This window comes from Elephas maximus, chromosome 25 (genome assembly GCF_024166365.1).
Source record: "Elephas maximus indicus isolate mEleMax1 chromosome 25, mEleMax1 primary haplotype, whole genome shotgun sequence".
Taxonomy (NCBI): Eukaryota; Metazoa; Chordata; class Mammalia; order Proboscidea; family Elephantidae; genus Elephas; species Elephas maximus.
In genome coordinates this window covers 10,780,157-10,797,816 of record NC_064843.1, presented here as the reverse complement: position 1 = coordinate 10,797,816, position 17,660 = coordinate 10,780,157, and the positions used below count along the sequence as shown (strand labels likewise).

The 17,660-nt window shown below is 49.1% G+C and overlaps 1 protein-coding gene across 1 annotated transcript in view; it reads right to left on the bottom strand.

Annotated features, from left to right (window-relative positions):
- APCDD1L (APC down-regulated 1 like) overlaps positions 1-17,660 on the bottom strand; it is an 86,262-nt gene that overhangs the window by 5,117 nt on the left and 63,485 nt on the right. Inside the window, exons 2-3 of the mRNA XM_049869755.1 lie at positions 9,417-9,549; positions 4,855-5,407 (exon numbers count right to left, since the gene is read on the bottom strand). Coding sequence (XP_049725712.1) covers positions 4,855-5,407; positions 9,417-9,549 — 686 coding nt within the window. The remainder of the gene's footprint in view (positions 1-4,854; positions 5,408-9,416; positions 9,550-17,660) is intronic.

Sequence of the window (17,660 nt, the reverse complement as noted above, 5' to 3'; positions counted from 1 at the left end):
CAGCCCGCTGACACGTCGTAAAGAGCTATAGCACAGAGATGTTCATTCTGGCTTTATTTACAGAAGCGAAGACCAGCCGCACTGTGCTTTGAGGCACAGCCACAGCCCTTGGTCGTTCCAAGCTGTGAATGGGTTTTCCTCTGTCTTTGACCTTGTTCACAGTCATCCCTGCTTTACAAATTCTCATGAGTTGGGTTTACAGTACAACAGGAAACAGATGCTAATCCAAATTGCATGGGAGTAGTCACTCTGCATTTTGGAGGGAAAAAGCTCAGTAGAGGCCAAAAAGGAACCAGATACAGACATTTTCTTTTTCTCTTTTTTTAAGGGAGCTGCTGACCAGAATGTAGTCCAAAGCATCATCCTAAAAAGTACACGTCTTTGGGACAGCCACTTGCCAAAGTGAGGCTGATGTGGGAGCTGGCGACCATTCCCTGCTGTTACCTTCCAGAAGGAAACTCAGGGCCAGAAGCCCAAGCGGGACAGGCAAGGGGAAGGGGGCATTTTGAGGGCCCAGCTGGGGAATCAGTTCCAGCCTTTTCTTTCTTGCAAAAAACAAAAGATTTCCATGGATTGCTGCTAGACGAGCTTCACGCCAAATAAGTGTTGTTTGGGAGCTCTGGTTTAGAAAGAAAACAGTTCATGATTGAGAAAAAAATAATTTTTCTGGATTGCCACATTATAAAAGCTCTTATTTATTCCTGTGATGAAGCTAACCTTTCCTTGATTTCCATAATAGAGGAAACGATATGATACGTGGTTTGGGGGATTATTACCGGGAGGGCAAGAAGACACTTGGAAATGCTAGCAAATGGCCGCTCCTTGTCTGTGCTGGAGTGCTGCTAATTGGAATGCAGGCTGATACAAGCCTACAGTAATTTAGGCGTTTCAAGCTACATTCAGACTGTAGTTACACGAATGCATATTGACGAGATACGACAGATTATATTCAAATAACCCCACGGACAGCCCTTCCCCCCCAAAAAGAGCTATCTTCTGCGGGTAGGACATCTGGGGATACTAGCAGGTAATCAGGAGCCCTGGTGGCGCAACGGTTAAGCGCTTAGCTGCTAACTGAAAGGTTGGCAGTTCTAACCCTTCCAGTGGCTCCACTGGAGAAAGATCTGGCAATCTGCTTCCGTAAAGATCACAGTCTAGAAAATCCCATGGGGGCAGTTCTACTCCGTCACATGGGGTCGCTATGAGTTGGAATCAACTTGACAGCATCTAACAACAACAATGGGTGGTAACTTGTGGCAAGCAATTTTCTGCAGAGCAGAAACAAATTGAGAAACTGCAAGCTTTTGAGGTGGGAGAGGGGAGAGAAGACATTTCCTTCTCTGTGCTTTCGATGGGGATGTGAGAAAGCAGTCATCTTTATCCGAAACCTTCCGGAGTCCTTCTGCAGAGCCCTGGAGCCGCACGTGTTAATAACCAAGGCCCCTGCCAGCAGGATTCACACTCGTGCAGAAACCAGACTCTACCGGTTTAATCCTGTTATATAAAGTTATTTCTCAAACAGCACATAGCAGTCTCTAATTAACCCCCGAGGTGCTACCAGGCTCAGATGATTTTGGTCCAATGTCAGCTGATTGATTAGAATTCTCTATCCAGGCAGTGAATTTGGGGATCAAATTGGTTTTAAATTAACTTCTAGAAATGCTCATGTTTGCCATCTGGTTTGGGTCGTGGGCACTGCTGGGCCCCGGAGAGCAGAAGGCAACGACTAATTCGTTACTTGGGATTTCTCTGCAGACTTTCCTTCTTTGAAATTATCTTCCTCCTTTTTTTTTTTTTTCCTCTGGGGTGAGGGCTGTTGGTGAGCAGACATTTAAGTTAATGGCTGCACATCTGGCACTGTTGGTGTTTGCATACATTCCTGTGATTTACTTCTCAGTCACATTTTGGGCTCCACAGCCACTCAGGCTGACCACAGCAGGCAGGGCAGTGATGCCGGTGGCCCCCAAGCCCTGCCTGGGAAGACATAGGTTGGTACCCCTCACGGGTTCCTATCCAAATATCAAGGTGGGGGCTGGATCACACCTTCTCTTTCTAAGCAGGATAATGCCAGGCAAGGACTGACACCTAGAACGTTGCTTGCCATTTTAAGGTCACAAAGAGCACTCTGGGGCTGATTTTCTGATCATGAGACCCTCTTGTCATTCTCCTTCTCTGCAACCCAGATTCTGGGTTTAAGTGGGGGATGGAGGGCGGGAGACAGAGGAGAAGGGCAGATGGGTAGGCATGGGTTCTCATCCCCATTGCTGCCCCCTTAGGGCCTTTGACAAGCTGCTGTTCCCCATCGATGAGAAGTTGTTCCATCTGGTTTACTTCCTGTACATCTACTACACAGTGGGCACTCAATACATGTGAATGATGTGAGGGTTTGCTTAGGGCTCAAATAACACTTGACAGAGAAACCAAAACTCATCCCTCCATCTATCCACCCATCTATCCACCCAACACTCATCCATCCATCTGTCATCCATCCATCCATCTGTCATCCATCCATCCATCCGTCATCCATCCATCCATCCATCCAACTCTCCATCCACCCATCCACCCACCCACCCACCCGTCCACACGTCCATCCGTCCATCCATCCATCCATCCATCTGTCAATACATCCAACTATCCATCCATTCATCCACCCATTCATCTATCCATCCATCTCTCCCTCCCTCCCCCTCTCATCCATTCATTCATTTATTCATCCATTTGTCCATCCTTCTCTCCATTCCTTTGTTCTTTTGACAAATACTCACTGAGTGCAGAGTACAGAGGTTTTTAACCTGGAGTCTTAACCTGGGCTTCTTTTTTCACTAACCTCTAACTAATAAAAAGTTAATATTTCCTCTAAGTGAGAACATAGGTAACAGCCCCTAGTAGCATCAGCAGAACCTCTGAATTGCCACCAGTGGAAGCCAGATATCTTAGATCACATTAACAGTGTCGCAGATACTTGAAACCTTGTCTAAACTCATCAATACTAGAATGACTATGTATGAAGAAGGACATATATTCCTATATCCCAAACCTAACATTTCAATATTTGGGTAACTATTTCAAATATACAGTCAACTCTCATTATTCATGGTATAGTTCATAAAGCTGCCTCAAACACTGAATTAGCAAATATTAAGCCATTCCTTCATGAAGAAACACTAGGTTAAGTTCCTGCAAGCCTCTGGTCACAATGTTTTCATCAACTGATCAGTACATAACTTGTTTTCTGTGTAAAGACCCCTTGTTTAATATAGTTTTTAATTTAATGTTGTTGATTCATTAACATTGAGCACACGGCTGACAGCACCATTTCTCAAGTCAAGGAAGCTTATCTAACACCCATATTTTCTCTGTAAGGCACATCACAGCCTTCTCCTGCTTAGGAACACTAGACAGCACTTCAGCACTATGCTGGGGGCCATTTTAAATAGCTAAATCATCAACAAAAATGTGAAAAACATGGCACTAAACAGACTGAGAAAGGGACACTTGTTTGCAGCATGAGAGGTGAAACAAGAAGGCAGAGCGCCGCCTTGTTTGAAGTCAGCGGGGAACGTGTGTGGGGGGGCGACTCAACTTTTTCACCTCTCTGCGCGTGCTCGAAATGGCCTCGCAAGTGCCGACAGTATTGATTTGGGGGTTACAAATAAAATTTAGTGAGGCGGAGAATCCGCAAATATGTAATCCATAAATTACGAGGATTGACTGTGATTGGCTTCTGGCGAAATGTAGCTTATCTTATGTTATGCTTTGTAAACACTGTTCTGAGGCAGGGTCAGCAGGCTCCACCAGCCCCCAGGAGCCCCTGACACAGGAAAGACTTGTTTCCCCCCATCCCCAGAAATAAAGCTAAGTGCCTTTCTGGCTGTTTGCTCACTGGGCAAAAACAAGCAACCAGATAGCCCCCAGGTTAGGAGAGTTATGTTTGTGATGGCCTAACTTAAAATATACGCTAATTGGCTTGAGCGAAACTCATTTCGGGGGCTGGGGTGGGCACCTCGAAGAGAGGGCACTTCCCTTTGGACGGGAGCCTCGCTTCCCGAGCGCAGCCCATCAAGCAGCAGCACCAGCCCCACCTGGGAGCTGGTTAGAAACCAAAGTCAGACCAGACCTGCGGAATCCGACTCTGCTGTCTAACAGAGATGCCCAGGGGATGTCCACATTACAGTTTGAGAAGCCCGGCTCTGCACATTAGTACGGAGGGGCATACTTCGAGGCCTCTAGCTCCCGGCAGAAATGTAGCTCATGCGCCACATTGAGGTTTTATGGGGGGGGGGGGGGGCGTTCTACCAGCAGCACCCTGGAGGAAAGCTGCCACTTCCCAAATTTATTCAAAAACATTTACTGACATCAACCGAGCGCCAGAGCCTGTACAAGGTGTCAGCCCCGTCCCGTGGATGGTCTCGTTCCAGAGGGAGAAGAAGGCAAGAAACAAGTAAATAAACAGTGCAAGTTCAGGGCATGCCAAGTGCCAGGAAGACCACAGATAGAGGAGTGTGGAGAGTGGGGACTAGAACTCAGGGAAGGGGGAGCTGACCAAGCTCACGTGTCCAGCAAGAGCAGCAATGGGACTCTGCAGGGCCCTCGAGGACCAAGTCTGGAGGATGTGGGCTAAGGAGGAGTAGGCATGGGCGCCGTAGACAGAGCTTCTTTCCCCCCCCCAAAAAAAAAACAGCCCAGTAAAGATCCAGGAGATGTCTCAAGCAGCGGACCGGTTTGTGCAAAGGTCCTGCGGCAGGCAAGCCACAATGGGAGGGGCCGTGATAAGAGCGAAGGGTGGGGTGGTTGCCAGGCAGGACCTGCTGAGTGTGGAGGCTCAAGGCTCGTCCTTCAGGGCCCCAGACTCACCAGGGCGCTCTGCAGTGGGCGCTGGTAGCCGGTGGGTCGGTAGTGCCGTCTCTCCGCGGGGTCAGTGTGGATGTCCCCCAGGTACAGCTCCTCTACCAGGCGAGACGGGGCACGGGGCTGCGGCTGGAGGTGGCGCTGCACGCGGACCAGGCTGAGCTCGTGCATGGTGAAGCCCAGCGCCGCGGCGCAGTCCTGCTCAGCCTGGGCACCCAGCAGCTCATACACTGCTCCGGGCAGCCAGGCACCGGCCGGGGGCAGCCGTCGGGCGCAGTCCTGACTGGCCCGGCTCAGGCCGAGGCGCTCGGCGACGGCAAGCAGCGCGCCGCGGCTATGGAAGACTATACCCACCTTGTGCAGGTGGTAGTCGGCCTCGGTGGCGCCCCGGGTGACCCAAGAGGCCCGGCGCAGCCGCACCTTGCCCTTCATGAGCAGAGAGTGCGCAGGCTTCTGGCAGGAGGGGTCCTCGTAGTAGAACTGGTAGGCGTGAAAGAGGCGGTTGGGGTGGAAGGTGTAGGAGCGGGTGAGGAACTCGGGTCCTGGGCGCACCTCGCAGCTGCAGGGGGGCGGGAGAGGGGGAGAGAAGGGTTGGCAGAGCAGTAAGAACCTGCACCGGGAGCCACTGGCCCCCACTCTCAGTGCAGCACCAGCTCCCACCAGGCTCCCCTTCTGTCCTCAGCTCGGGGTGGCTTCTCCAGCCTCAGTTTCCCTGACTGGTCTAGGCAGCTCCGACTTTGAAGCTGTGGCCTCCCACTCAATGGCTGTGATCTCAACAAAATCTTCTCCTTCCCTTCCATCTACCCAACATCTTCCGTGTGGTGTGGGTCTCACAGGCTTTGCAGTCAGAGGACCTGGGTTCAAATCCCATCTGCGCTCCTCATGGGAACATGAGCTGGAGGAGTGCCCCAGCTCTTGGCTCCCTCCTCTGTGACACAGAGGTGACAGGTCTCCACCATAGGGTCAGGAAAGCATCGAGTGCAGTGGGGGGCAGCTGGAAGGTGCTAAAGAACAGAACTGCTTTGCAGCCATTTGGGGACCAGCTATTCTGTGTGCTCTGGGAGGAGGGGTCCTGCCTGTTTCTCTTCCCCTGGATGCCTGGTGCCTGGCACAGCCTGGTCCACACTGGACCCCACCAGGTGCTTGCTGAATGGATGGATGAATGATGGATGGATGGATGGATGGATGGATGGATGGATGGATGGATGGATGGATGGATGGTAGATGATGGATGGATGGATGGATGGATGCATGGATGGATGGATGGATGGATGGATGGATGGACGGATGGGTGGATGGGTGGATGGACGGGTGGATGGTGAATGATGGATGGATGATGGATGGATACATGGGTGGATGGTGGATGATGGATGGATGGATGGGTGGGTGGATGGATGGATGGATGGATGGATGGATGATGGATGGATGGATGGATGGATGGTAGATGATGGATGGATGGTGGATGATGGATGGATCGCTGGCTGGCTGGCTAGATGGGTGGATGGATGAATGGTGGAAAATGGATAGATGGATGGATGGTGGATGATGGATGGTTGGATGGATGGTGGATGATGGATGGGTGGATGAATGGATGATAGACGGATAGATGGTGGATGGATTGATGGTGGATGATGGATGGTTGGATGGATGGTGGATGATGGATGGATGGTGGATGATGGATGGGTGGATGAATGGATGATAGATGGATAGATGGTGGATGATGGATGGATGGATAGTAGATGGTGGATGGATGGATGGATGGTGGATGATGGATGGTTGGATGGATGGTGGATAATGGATGGGTAGATGAATGGATGATAGATGGATAGATGGTGGACGACGGATGGATGGATGGATGGATGGATGGATGGATGGATGGATGGATGGATGGATGGATGGATGGTGGATGATGGATGTTTGGAGGGATGGTGGATGATGGATGGGTGGATGAATGGATGATAGATGGTGGATGATGGATGGATGGATGGATGGATGGATGGATGGATGGATGGATGGATGGATGGATGGATGGATGGACGGATGGATGGATAGTGGAAGATAGATGGATGGATAGATGGTGGATGGTGGATGGATGGATGGTGGATGATGGATGGATGGATGGTAGATGATGGATGGTTAATTGGCAATGGGTGGATGGATGATGGATGGATAGGTAGATAGATGGATGAATGGTGGATGATGTTTGCTCATATCCTGTCTTCCTCCCTGACCAGTGAGAGGTCCTTTCTTGACCAAGGTTTATTCATGTCTGTCACAGGGTTTGTTGACCTAAACTAGGTTTCTGTACACTTTTACTATACTGTGTCAGATAATAAATACGCTCAGCCTTGTAGGCCAGATGGCCTTTGTTGCAACTATGCAACTCTCACTGAAGTGTTAAAGCAGTTGTGGGCAGTGTGTAAATGAGTGGGCATGTTGGGGTCCCAATAAAACTTTTACAGAAACAGTCACAGGCCCTAGTCTGCAGATGATGCAAACAAGTAAAGGGTGGGGAGCGGAGGTAGGGGAGCTCAATGATTCTTGCACCCATAGTCACACCTGGACTGGCAGGGAAGCCTCTGGGGGACTTCCCCATTGTGGACTCAGATAAAGTGGATGGTGGAAAGAAAGAGCCGGTGGTATTACTCTAACCAAGTAATACCTGTGCTGTTACTGTCTTGTTATTTTTCATAGAGCGCTGTTGTAGCTGAGGAAAAATGTTACCACCCAGAAAGAAAACACACCCCTCCCCATTCTCTTTCAATCTGTCTGATAATGTTAAAGAGAAGGTCTCAGTCTGGAGCTAACGTGTCTTCAACACCTCTAACCTCCCTTTTCTCCCTGAGAGAACAGACTCAGAGCCTTCAGCAGGCAATTGGTCTAGTGGGAATTTAATTACATTGTTTTGTTTTCATTGTGCTTTTTTCTACAGTTACTTCCTTTTTAAGGCTAGTGACACTGCTATCCATTTCCAGGGTGACACAAAGATTTCTTTAGAAATAATTAGGTCATACCATAAGCTTGTGCAGTTTACAGTATGCCGGTTGTTGAGGTATAAACATAAATAAAAATGTTTAAGTCAATAAAAGCAAGTTGGTTCAGGAAAACTATTAAGTAAGTAACAGTACCAAAACTAGTTACTGTAGCGTCAACCCTGACTCATGGTGACTCCATGTGTCTCAGAGCAGAACTGGGCTCCATACGGTTTTCAGTGGCTGGTTTTTCAAAAGTAGATTGCCAGGCTTTTCTTCTTAGGTGCCTCTGGGTAGACTCAAACCTCCAACCTTTTGGTTAGCAGCCAAGCATTTTCACCATTTGTACCACTGAAGGACTCCAAATAACAGTACAGGCAGTCATTAAATATGGCAAGGGGTGCCCGGCGTGCCACAGCTCTGTCCTGGCCCATTTCTCGGTAACACCACATGGAGAAGGGGTTTGCCTAAGTAGGCTCTGGGTGTTCCCAGCCTCTGAGCCCTTATCTGCACTCCCCCTGGGAAGCAGCTGAGCTCATCTGGAGACCAGGGAGGGGACCTTTCTAAGAACTGCTATGAAACGCTATGGTCTTGGGGCAGGAGCAGCCTGACAGGGCAGCCTGCAACCAGTGCTTCCCCCCAGCCCCGCCCCAGTTCAGCCTCTGAGGGACCCTGGCCAGTGGCCTGGGGAGTGAGGGGTGGGGCTGCATGTGGCCCTGAGAGCCTGGGAGCAAGCCTGAGTGGCTTTGTGATGTCTCCTCCACCCCAAGTGGAAGTAGATGTTTGGCAGGCGGTTCCTCCCTGAGCTCGGAGGTGCATGGAGGACATGGGTGTAGAGAGTGCTGTCCCTGACCTGAGAACGGTACCGCCAGAGGGGACTAGGGAGCAGGGAGAGGAAGGGCTGTGTTAAGAGGCCCAGGAGGGAGTCCTCTGCAGGCTAATGTGGAGTTTGTGCTCGGCAAATGAGGGCAGAAACTGGCTTCTGTAGTGTCAGGGGGACTGGGAGGACATAAAGAGATTTAGACGAGAGCGAATACCCGGCCCTCTCCTGGATCTGCCACTTCCTGCCTCAGGGCCTTTGTACCAGCTGCTTCATCTGCCTGACTCCTCTGGCTCTCAGAATGGTTGATTTCTCTTCTTTCAGCTCTTATCCAGATGTCACCGCTCCCAAGAAGCCTTCCCTGACTATTGTCTCTAAAGAACCTTGCTGATAACTCGCTATCACAGCCTTGGTTTTATTTCCTTCATTGCAAAGTTTGGCACCATCTCAAGCTTATATTACTTATCTCTGGGTTCTCATACTGATCCCCTGCATCTGATTCATAGTAGGTGCTCGATAAGCGTTTGTCTAGTAGCTGTTGGGTAATTGCTTGTATAGCACGTGTTTGATAAGCGTTTGTATAAGGTGCTTGATGAGCCTATGTTTCCCAGGGCACACTCTGTGGTGGGGAGGCAAGCAAAGCCATGTGCTCAGCACTTAGTAGGCCTCATGAACAACTGAATGAATCGACCTGTTTCACAGGTGCAGACACAGGTTCAGAGAGGGTAAAGTCTCCCGGCCCAGCAGCCTGTGGTCACGGTGATCTTGGATCTTACCCAGTGGAGACCCAGGGCCCATCGAGGCGTGGGGGCAGCAGTGTGGTGACGTGTGCTCCGTCAGGCAGGGGCTGCTGACAGCGGGGCTCCCAGGGCAGGTGGCCTCTCCCTGCCACCGTCTCTGCCGTGTGGGCTGCAAACCAGTCAGAACTGGGTTAGCCATCCTGCTGCATCCCCAGAGATGTCTGCCCTGGCCACCCTCCCAAGTCTGCCTGGACCACTGGGCTCTGCACTCCCATCAGGCTGCCCCTAGGTCCCAGGTTGGGAGCCAAGAACACCTGTCCTTGAAGTCCCTTGCATCCAGCCCCCCGACTCAGCTCCTGGAATCCTAGATTGAGACAATCCTGTCTCCTAGGGGGAGAGGGGCCCAGATTTACAGGACTGGAAGCCCCTGGGAATTAGGTTCCTAGGAACTTGTTAGCTAGACCCCCAGGTGCCTGGACCTTTCACAGACTCACCTGCTGGGCCTGGCACCACTGGCGGGGGCTGGAGGGATCCTGCACTCCTGGATAAGTGCCCTTTAGACTCAGACCTGAGGAGCTGAGGGCGTGGGCTCTGACCCTTCCCCAGAGTGGGTCCCCTTCCAACCTGGGGGAGGCCCTGCTTCTGTTTGAACCTTGGCTGGAGCAGGTCAGACCTGCCGTCCACCCTGGAGGCCAGTGTCCCAGCTTGAGGCTGCCTGTGCTGTCAGCCTCTGTGTCCAAGGCACCCTGAGCAGTGCCAGCACAGGGAGACACTTAGTGATGCACCGTGAGTGGACAAGGGCACGGCCGGCAGGCGCCCAGGATGGTGCCCCGGCTAGAAGAGGGGGACCATGCCTCTTCTAGATGGCTTGTCTCCATGTCTGAAGCTCCAGGGATGACCAGGGGTTCCAGGAGGAAGGTGGGGTGTGTGGACTCAGGCTGCAGGGCAGTGCTCTGGGTTCTGCGTCCTCATGAGTGACCCCAGGTGTGCTCTGCCAAGCCAGGGTGTGGGACATTCGTGACATCTTCTGTGAGTGCTCAGAGGTACTCACGCCAAGATCTTCAGCTGCTGAAGAGCAGCAATTCACCCTGAATGTCATCTCCACTCAGAGGCGCAGGCTTGAGGCTGTGCGGGTGGCGGATGCTGGGGAACCGTGTACTCACAGCATCCAAGTATTACAGCTGTGGGCTTGCTCTTGGGGCCGGGCCTGGGGCCCAGCCAGCCAGGGCATCCTGGCACAGCCTTCCCCTGAGCCTGTGCTGAAGTGGGACGGGAGAGCAGAGCCTCAGAGGGTGGGCCAGGGGGCCAGGGTACTGCTTGCCTCAACCTGGAGCCCTGAAAGTATTGGTGGGCTGAGCACAAAAGTGAATGAGAGAAATGTTCTGCCCCTTCCCATTGCACGTCCACACCTTTCCATCGAGGCTCAGGATAGGCAGCCCAGCATGGGAGATCAGGGTGTTCTCACCTCCCTGGAGGCTAGTGAATGCATCCAAGACTCTCAGGGTTCCCGCTGGCCAGTGAAGAAAGCAGGTGTGGTGCTGATGAGAGTGGTAATGGCAGCTCCCGTTAACTGAGTGTCGACTCCGTGTATTTTTATACTGTACTCCATGTTATACTATATCTCATGTGGTCTTTGCAACAGTCCTGGGAGATGGAGGCTTGTGTTTTCATCTTATAGATGCAAAAATAGGCACGGGGGGAAGAGGGCTTAGATGGCACAGGGGTACATGCTGCCCAAATGAGACACAGCCAGGACTCAAGCCCCAGACGTGGGACTCTGGAGCCTGATGCCTGACTGCTTAACCCTGCATTGCATCTCCAGCTTGGGTGAAAGGAGCTGATTGGGAGGCATGGCAGACTGCAGGGCACACACCAGACATCTGCTGAAGGAACGAATGGGTGAATGAGTGGATAAATGAGTGGATGGATGGATGGGTGGATGGAAGAGTGGATGGATGGATGGATGGATGGATGGATGGATGGATGGATGGATGGATGGATGGATGGATGGATGGATGGATGGATGGATGGATGGATGGATGGATGGATGGATGGATGGATGGATGGATGGATGGATGGATGGATGGATGGATGGATGGATGGATGGATGGATGGATGGATGGATGAGTGGATGAGTGGATGAGTGGATGGATGTATGAATGAATGCATGGATGGATGGATAGATGAATGCATGGATGAATGGATGGATGGATGAATGAGTGGATGGATGGACAGATGGATGGATGGGCAGACAGACGGATGGGTGAGTGGATGGATGGGTGGATGGATGGATGGATGGATGGATGGATGGATGGATGGATGGATGGATGGATGGATGGATGGATGGATGGATGGATGGATGGATGGATGGATGGATGGATGGATGGATGGATGGATGGATGGATGGATGGATGGATGGATGGGTGGGTGGGTGGGTGAGTGGATGGGTGGATGGGTGGATGGGTGGATGGGTGGATGGGTGGATGGGTGGATGGGTGGATGGATGACTGGACGGATGGCTGGATGGATGAGTGGATGGATGGATGAGTGGATGGATGGATGAGTGAATGCACGGATGGGTGGATGGATGAATGGATGGATGGATGGATGAGTGAATGCATGGATGGATGGATGGATGAGGGATGGATGGATGGGTGGGCAGATGGGTGGCTGAGTGGATGGATAGATGTATGGATGGAGGGGAGGATGGTTGGATGGATGAGTGTATGAATGAGTGGATGGATGGATGAATGAATAAGTGCTGGTGCAGTACTTGGCCCTGCTATATTCCTGGTTTATCTACAACTGATTCATTAGCTTCAATTGCCAAAGAGGAGATATGCAAACAACAAACCCACCATCAAGGCTGAGTTTCCTTATGCTGGTAATGTGGGCACTTGGGCCACTCCATGGGCTCCCAGCGCCACTCTGCAGAGTGAATGAAATGCCTGTGAGGATCTTGAGGGAGAAGCTTGTGGTGGTCCTGTGTTAACTTGTGCACGCTTCAATTTTACAGGGACCTGAACAGAATGTTGTGGTGGGCGGGTAGGTGGGCTTCAAAGGTAGGCCAGAGTCCCAGCACAGGCCTTCCCCCCACCCCAGGGGTCCTGAGCTGGGATGTAAGCACATCTGTGCTGACACCTCACGCATGTTAGCGCTTCTGCAGTTGACCTTGTGGGAAGACATTGGGCCCTGGGATGCAATTCTGCAGGTTGATTGCGAACATCGCCAGTGTTAATGAAACCTGTCTGCGAGAGTTGATTTGGGGAATGGAATGGAGGCAAAGGGAGAGAAGTCTTTCAGGGCTCAGCATTATCTGCCTGGTGTGAAAATCCAGCTTCCACATCAGAGCCCTGAAAATTAGACTGGCATGGTTTCCATGAAGCCCAGTTTCTAGAGGAAATATTTTCTGTTTCAAAGAAAACAACCCTTTTCCTCTGTACTCTTCCTGAAGACACTGAGAACAGACGGCCACACGATGCTCTATTTTGTCACGAATTCTCAGATATGATGTTTTGCTAAGGGTGTTTTAGTTTGTCTTGTTTTTCTGTGAGAAATTAGAATGTAATGAAGTCAGGAAATGACAAGAAGTGGTTAGACCTCATTGTATTCCCAACGTGCTCTCACAAACACAGAACTGGAGAAAATGCTGGAGCCCAGCCGAGCCCTGCTTCTTGGCCATCCGTGTAGCCTCAACCTCAAGGTTACAGAAATAAAATTAAGCAATTATAAATTATTCCATGAAATTTTCTCAGTTGGAGCCTTCAAGGTCATCTTTGATTTTCTTTTCTTTCTCCCGTTTTCTTCCCCCGGCCCTACTGCAAAGAAGTCTCTGCTGAAGCAACGCCAATGGAAAGCAGATGGTGCCGTGGGCTGGGTGGCACACCTTTTTGAAGGTGCCTGGTAGAGGGAGTTAAATGCATGGGCCAAATTGATTTTTATCAACCATGGATTTTTTTAATTAACAGTGGTGTCCACTTACTGCTATCCATTATTTACTGTTTATCCACTAATTAAAAATTATGCTGCTTTTGCACTCAGACGAGCAGGGACATTTGAAATTAGATTGCATGGTTCAAATTACCTGAAGAATTAAATCTAGAGTGCCCAATTTCTCAGCCCACGCTAATGGGGCTTAAAATATGACCCGCTTCAGCCTGGTATATGATCGTGACTCAGAGTACCAGGGCATGGAAAAACGCCGTATGGAATCTGCCTGGGGCCTTTGGGGTGCTGGATGCTTGTTGAGCCCCTACTGTGTGCCAGGCACTCGGCCAAGGTCACTTTAAGATGCTTATATCAGTGCCCAGCCTCTAATTGTATTGCATTAAATGCTTTATTGCATTGTGGTGGTTGGTCCTCCCAGCAACCCCAGGAGAGTATGATGGGTGGTCCGGTGCCAGCCACTGCACCTGGCAGTCCCCATGACTGACAGGCATAGTTTGCACAGCCACCCATGATGGAGGTTCTGCTGATGCCCCGATTTTGCAGACGAGGAAACAAAACTTCAGAGGGACGGTAGGGCTTGGCCAGTGTCAGGTGCTTCTTATCTATTTTATTTATTGTGATAATAAAATACACATAACATACCCTGAAATTATTGCCCTGAGATCATCTTTAAACCTTAAACCAAAAAATACCCCCTGAAGTCTTCTTAAAACCAAACAATAGTTTAGCTTAATGAGTAAAAAATCTGCCTTCAGTGCTGTGCTCTTTTCAGATCTATCAGTGTGGAATTAAACCAACAACAGCAACCCAAAAGGTTAGATAGGAACCTGAGGGGGCAGTGGGTTCATGTTAATGGGGGAGGAACAACTCGCTCGGAAAAGGAAGGTGAGAATGGTTGCACAACTTGAAGAATGTCATCAATGTCACACTGAATTGCACACGTAGAAGTTGTTGAACTGGTGTGTATTTTCTCACCACCACCACCAACAAAAGAAAAAAAAATACACATAACATAAATTCACCGTTTTAACCATTTAAAAGTTTAAGTTTAGTGACATTTAGACCATTCACAAGCTTGTGCGATCATCACTCCTATCCAGTTCTAGAACATTGTCGTCGTCCTCAAAAGAAGCCCATCCCCATCAGCCGTCACCCCTGCCCCTAGGCAACCACTAATCTACTTTCTGTTTCTATGGATTTACTTTTCTGGTATTTCTTATAAATATTTTTATTGTGTCTGCTTTTCACAACAATTTTCTTAGGTGGATGTGCTCATCCCATTTTACAGATGAAAAATGGAGGCTGAGCACTGTTTCACACCCAGGCTCACAATCCGTGTTTCCTCCCAAGAGCATCAAGACAGGAGAGGAGGGCGGAGAAAATGTTTGGGGTTTGTGGCCAGAGCCGAGGGACAAAATATCAGGTCTTTAGTTATCTTTCATAAAAGCACTGTTTTTTCTCATCCTAATTGACCTCAGTATGGATTATACCTCAGGATAAAGAAAACAAAAATCCTCACAACTGGACCAATAAGCAACATCATGATAAACGGGGACAAGATTGAAATTGTCAAGGATTTAATTTTACTTGGCTCCACAATCAATACCCATGGAAGCAGCAGCCAGAAAATCAAAAGACATATTGTATTGGGCAAATCTACTGCAAAAGACCTCTTAAAGTGTTGAAAAGCAAAGATGTCACTTTGAAGACTAAGGTGCACCTGACCCAAGCCATGGTGTTTTCAATTGCCTCATATGCATGCGAAAGCTGGACAAGGAATAAGGAAGATAGAAGAACTGATGCCTTTGAATTGTGGTACTAGAGAAGAATATTGAATATACCATGGACTCCTGAAAGGATGAACAAATCTGTCTTGGAAGAAGTACAACCAGAATGGTCCTTAGAAGCAACGATTGCGAGACTACGTCTCACATACTTTGGACATGTTGTCAGGAGAGACAAATCCCTGGAAAAGGACATCATGCTTGGCAAAGGACAGGGTCAGCAGAAAAGAGGAAGACCCTCATTGAGATGACTGACACAGTGGCTGCAACAATGAGCTCAAACATAGCAACAATTGTGAGGATGGCACAGGACTGGGAAGTGTTTCGTTCTGTTGTACTCAGGGTCGCTATGAGTCAGGACGAACTTGATGGCACCTAAAAACAATTGGCTTGCTCTGAGGTTTCTGAAGCCAGAGGCGTGTGAGGTGATTTTAGGAGCAAGGGTGGTTCCACGTTGATCTTAAAAAAAAAAAAAAACCCAGTCCTCTCGAGTCAATTCTGACTCATAGCAACCCTATATGCTGATCTTTAAAAAAAAAATTTCTAAGATGTTGATCTTAGAGGGTCTTAAAAAGCAGCAGTAGTTTTCATAGCAAACTTGTGATTTCACAGCCCAGTTGCTTAGGACAAGACTCTGTTTTAAAAGGCCGGGGTGGGGGGTGGATCTGCACTTAATCTTAAAATATTAATATTTTAAGTCAGTAGCATTTACTAAGTGAGTGTGTCAGGGACTCATAGTAAATTCTCTGAGGGTGATGTACCACAGGCAGACTTTGTCTCAAGAATGCAAAAGGATACAGTATTTCTTTCCTAGAGTTGCTGCAACAAAATACCACAAGGTCCCACAACTGCAAGGCTTAAAACAACAGAAAGTATTCTTTCACAGTTGTGGAGGCTAGAAGTCCAAAGTCAATCTGTAAGCAGGGCCATATACCTTCTGAAGGCTCCAGGGGAGAATGCTTCCTTGCCTCTTACTAGCTTCTGGTGACTTCTGGCAACATTTGCATTCTTTGGGTTTTAGCTGCATCATTCCAATTTTTGCCTCCATCTTCACATGGCCTTCTTCCCTCTCTGTGTCTCCTCTGAGTCTATGTCTTTGGGTCCAAATTTCTCTCTCCTTTCTCTTACAAAAGCATCGGTTATTGGATTTAGGTCTCACCCTAATCCAGTATGACCGCATCATAAATTGATTACAGCTGCAAAGACCCCATTCCCAAAAAAGGTCATGTTCAAAAGGGCAGAGACTCCAACAGCCTGAGACCAGAAGAATTAGATGGTGCCTGGCTACCACCAATGACCGCCCTGACAGGATACACAACAGAGAGTCCCTGATGGAGCAGGAGAAAAGTGGGGTGCAGAACTCAAATTCATGTAAAAACACCAGACTTAATTGTATGACTCAGACTAGAGGAACCCCAGAAGACGTGGCCCCCAGACTCTCTGTTAACTCAGGACTAAAACCATTCCCCAAGCCAACTCTTTAGACAAAGAAGACTACAAGACATAAAATGATACTCGTGAAGAGTGTGCTTCTTAGCTCAAGTAGATACATGAGACTAAATGGGCAGCTCCTGTCGGGAGGTGAGATGAGTAGAAAGGGACAGGAGCTGGTTGAATGGGCATGGGAAATCTGGGGTAGAAAGGAGGAGCGTGTTGTCACATTATAGGGATAGCAACTAGAGTCACATAACAGTATGTGTATAAGTTTTTGTATGAGAAATTAACTTGAGTTGAAAACTTTCACCTAAAGCACAACAACAACAAACAAAAAAAAAAAGCAAAGATAGTCACTTTCACAGTTACCAGGAGTTAAGATTTGAACATACATTTGGGGAGGCACAATTCAACCTATAACAGAAACCAATGGCCATCTTAAGCCCAGGTCCCCCCAGCAACCTGACCTTTGTTCATTCATTTCTTTGCCCACACACAAACACTTCAAACCCACTGCCATTGAGTCGATTCCGACTCATAGCAACCCTGTAGGACAGAGCAGAACTGCCCCATAGGGTTTCCAAAGAGTGGCTGGTGGATTTGAGCTGCCGGCCTTTTGGTTAGCAGTTTAGTTCTTAATCCCTGCTCCACCAGGGCTCCCACAACTGAATGCCTATTATATGCCAGGTGCTGCGATAGGCCCTGGGTTTATCAGGCTGCACAGGGTGGCCAGAATTTCTGTTCTCATGGAAACATAGGCATTACTCAAATAGGCCCTCTGTGAAATATAACTCCACACCGTCATGTTGTTGTTGGGTGCTGTTCAGTCAACTCGAATTCGTAGCCATCCCACGTGACAGAGTAGAACTGTCCCAGATGGTTTTCTTGGCTGTAATTTTTTTTTTTAATTTTATTTTATTAACTTTTATTGAGCTTCAAGTGAACGTTTACAAATCAAGTCAAACTGTCACATATAAGTTTATATACACCTTACTCCATACTCCCACTTGCTCTCCCCCTAATAAGTCAGCACTTCCAGTCTCTCGTGACAATTTTGCCAGCTTCCAACTCTCTCTACCCTCCTATCTCCCCTCCAGACAGGAGATGCCAACAC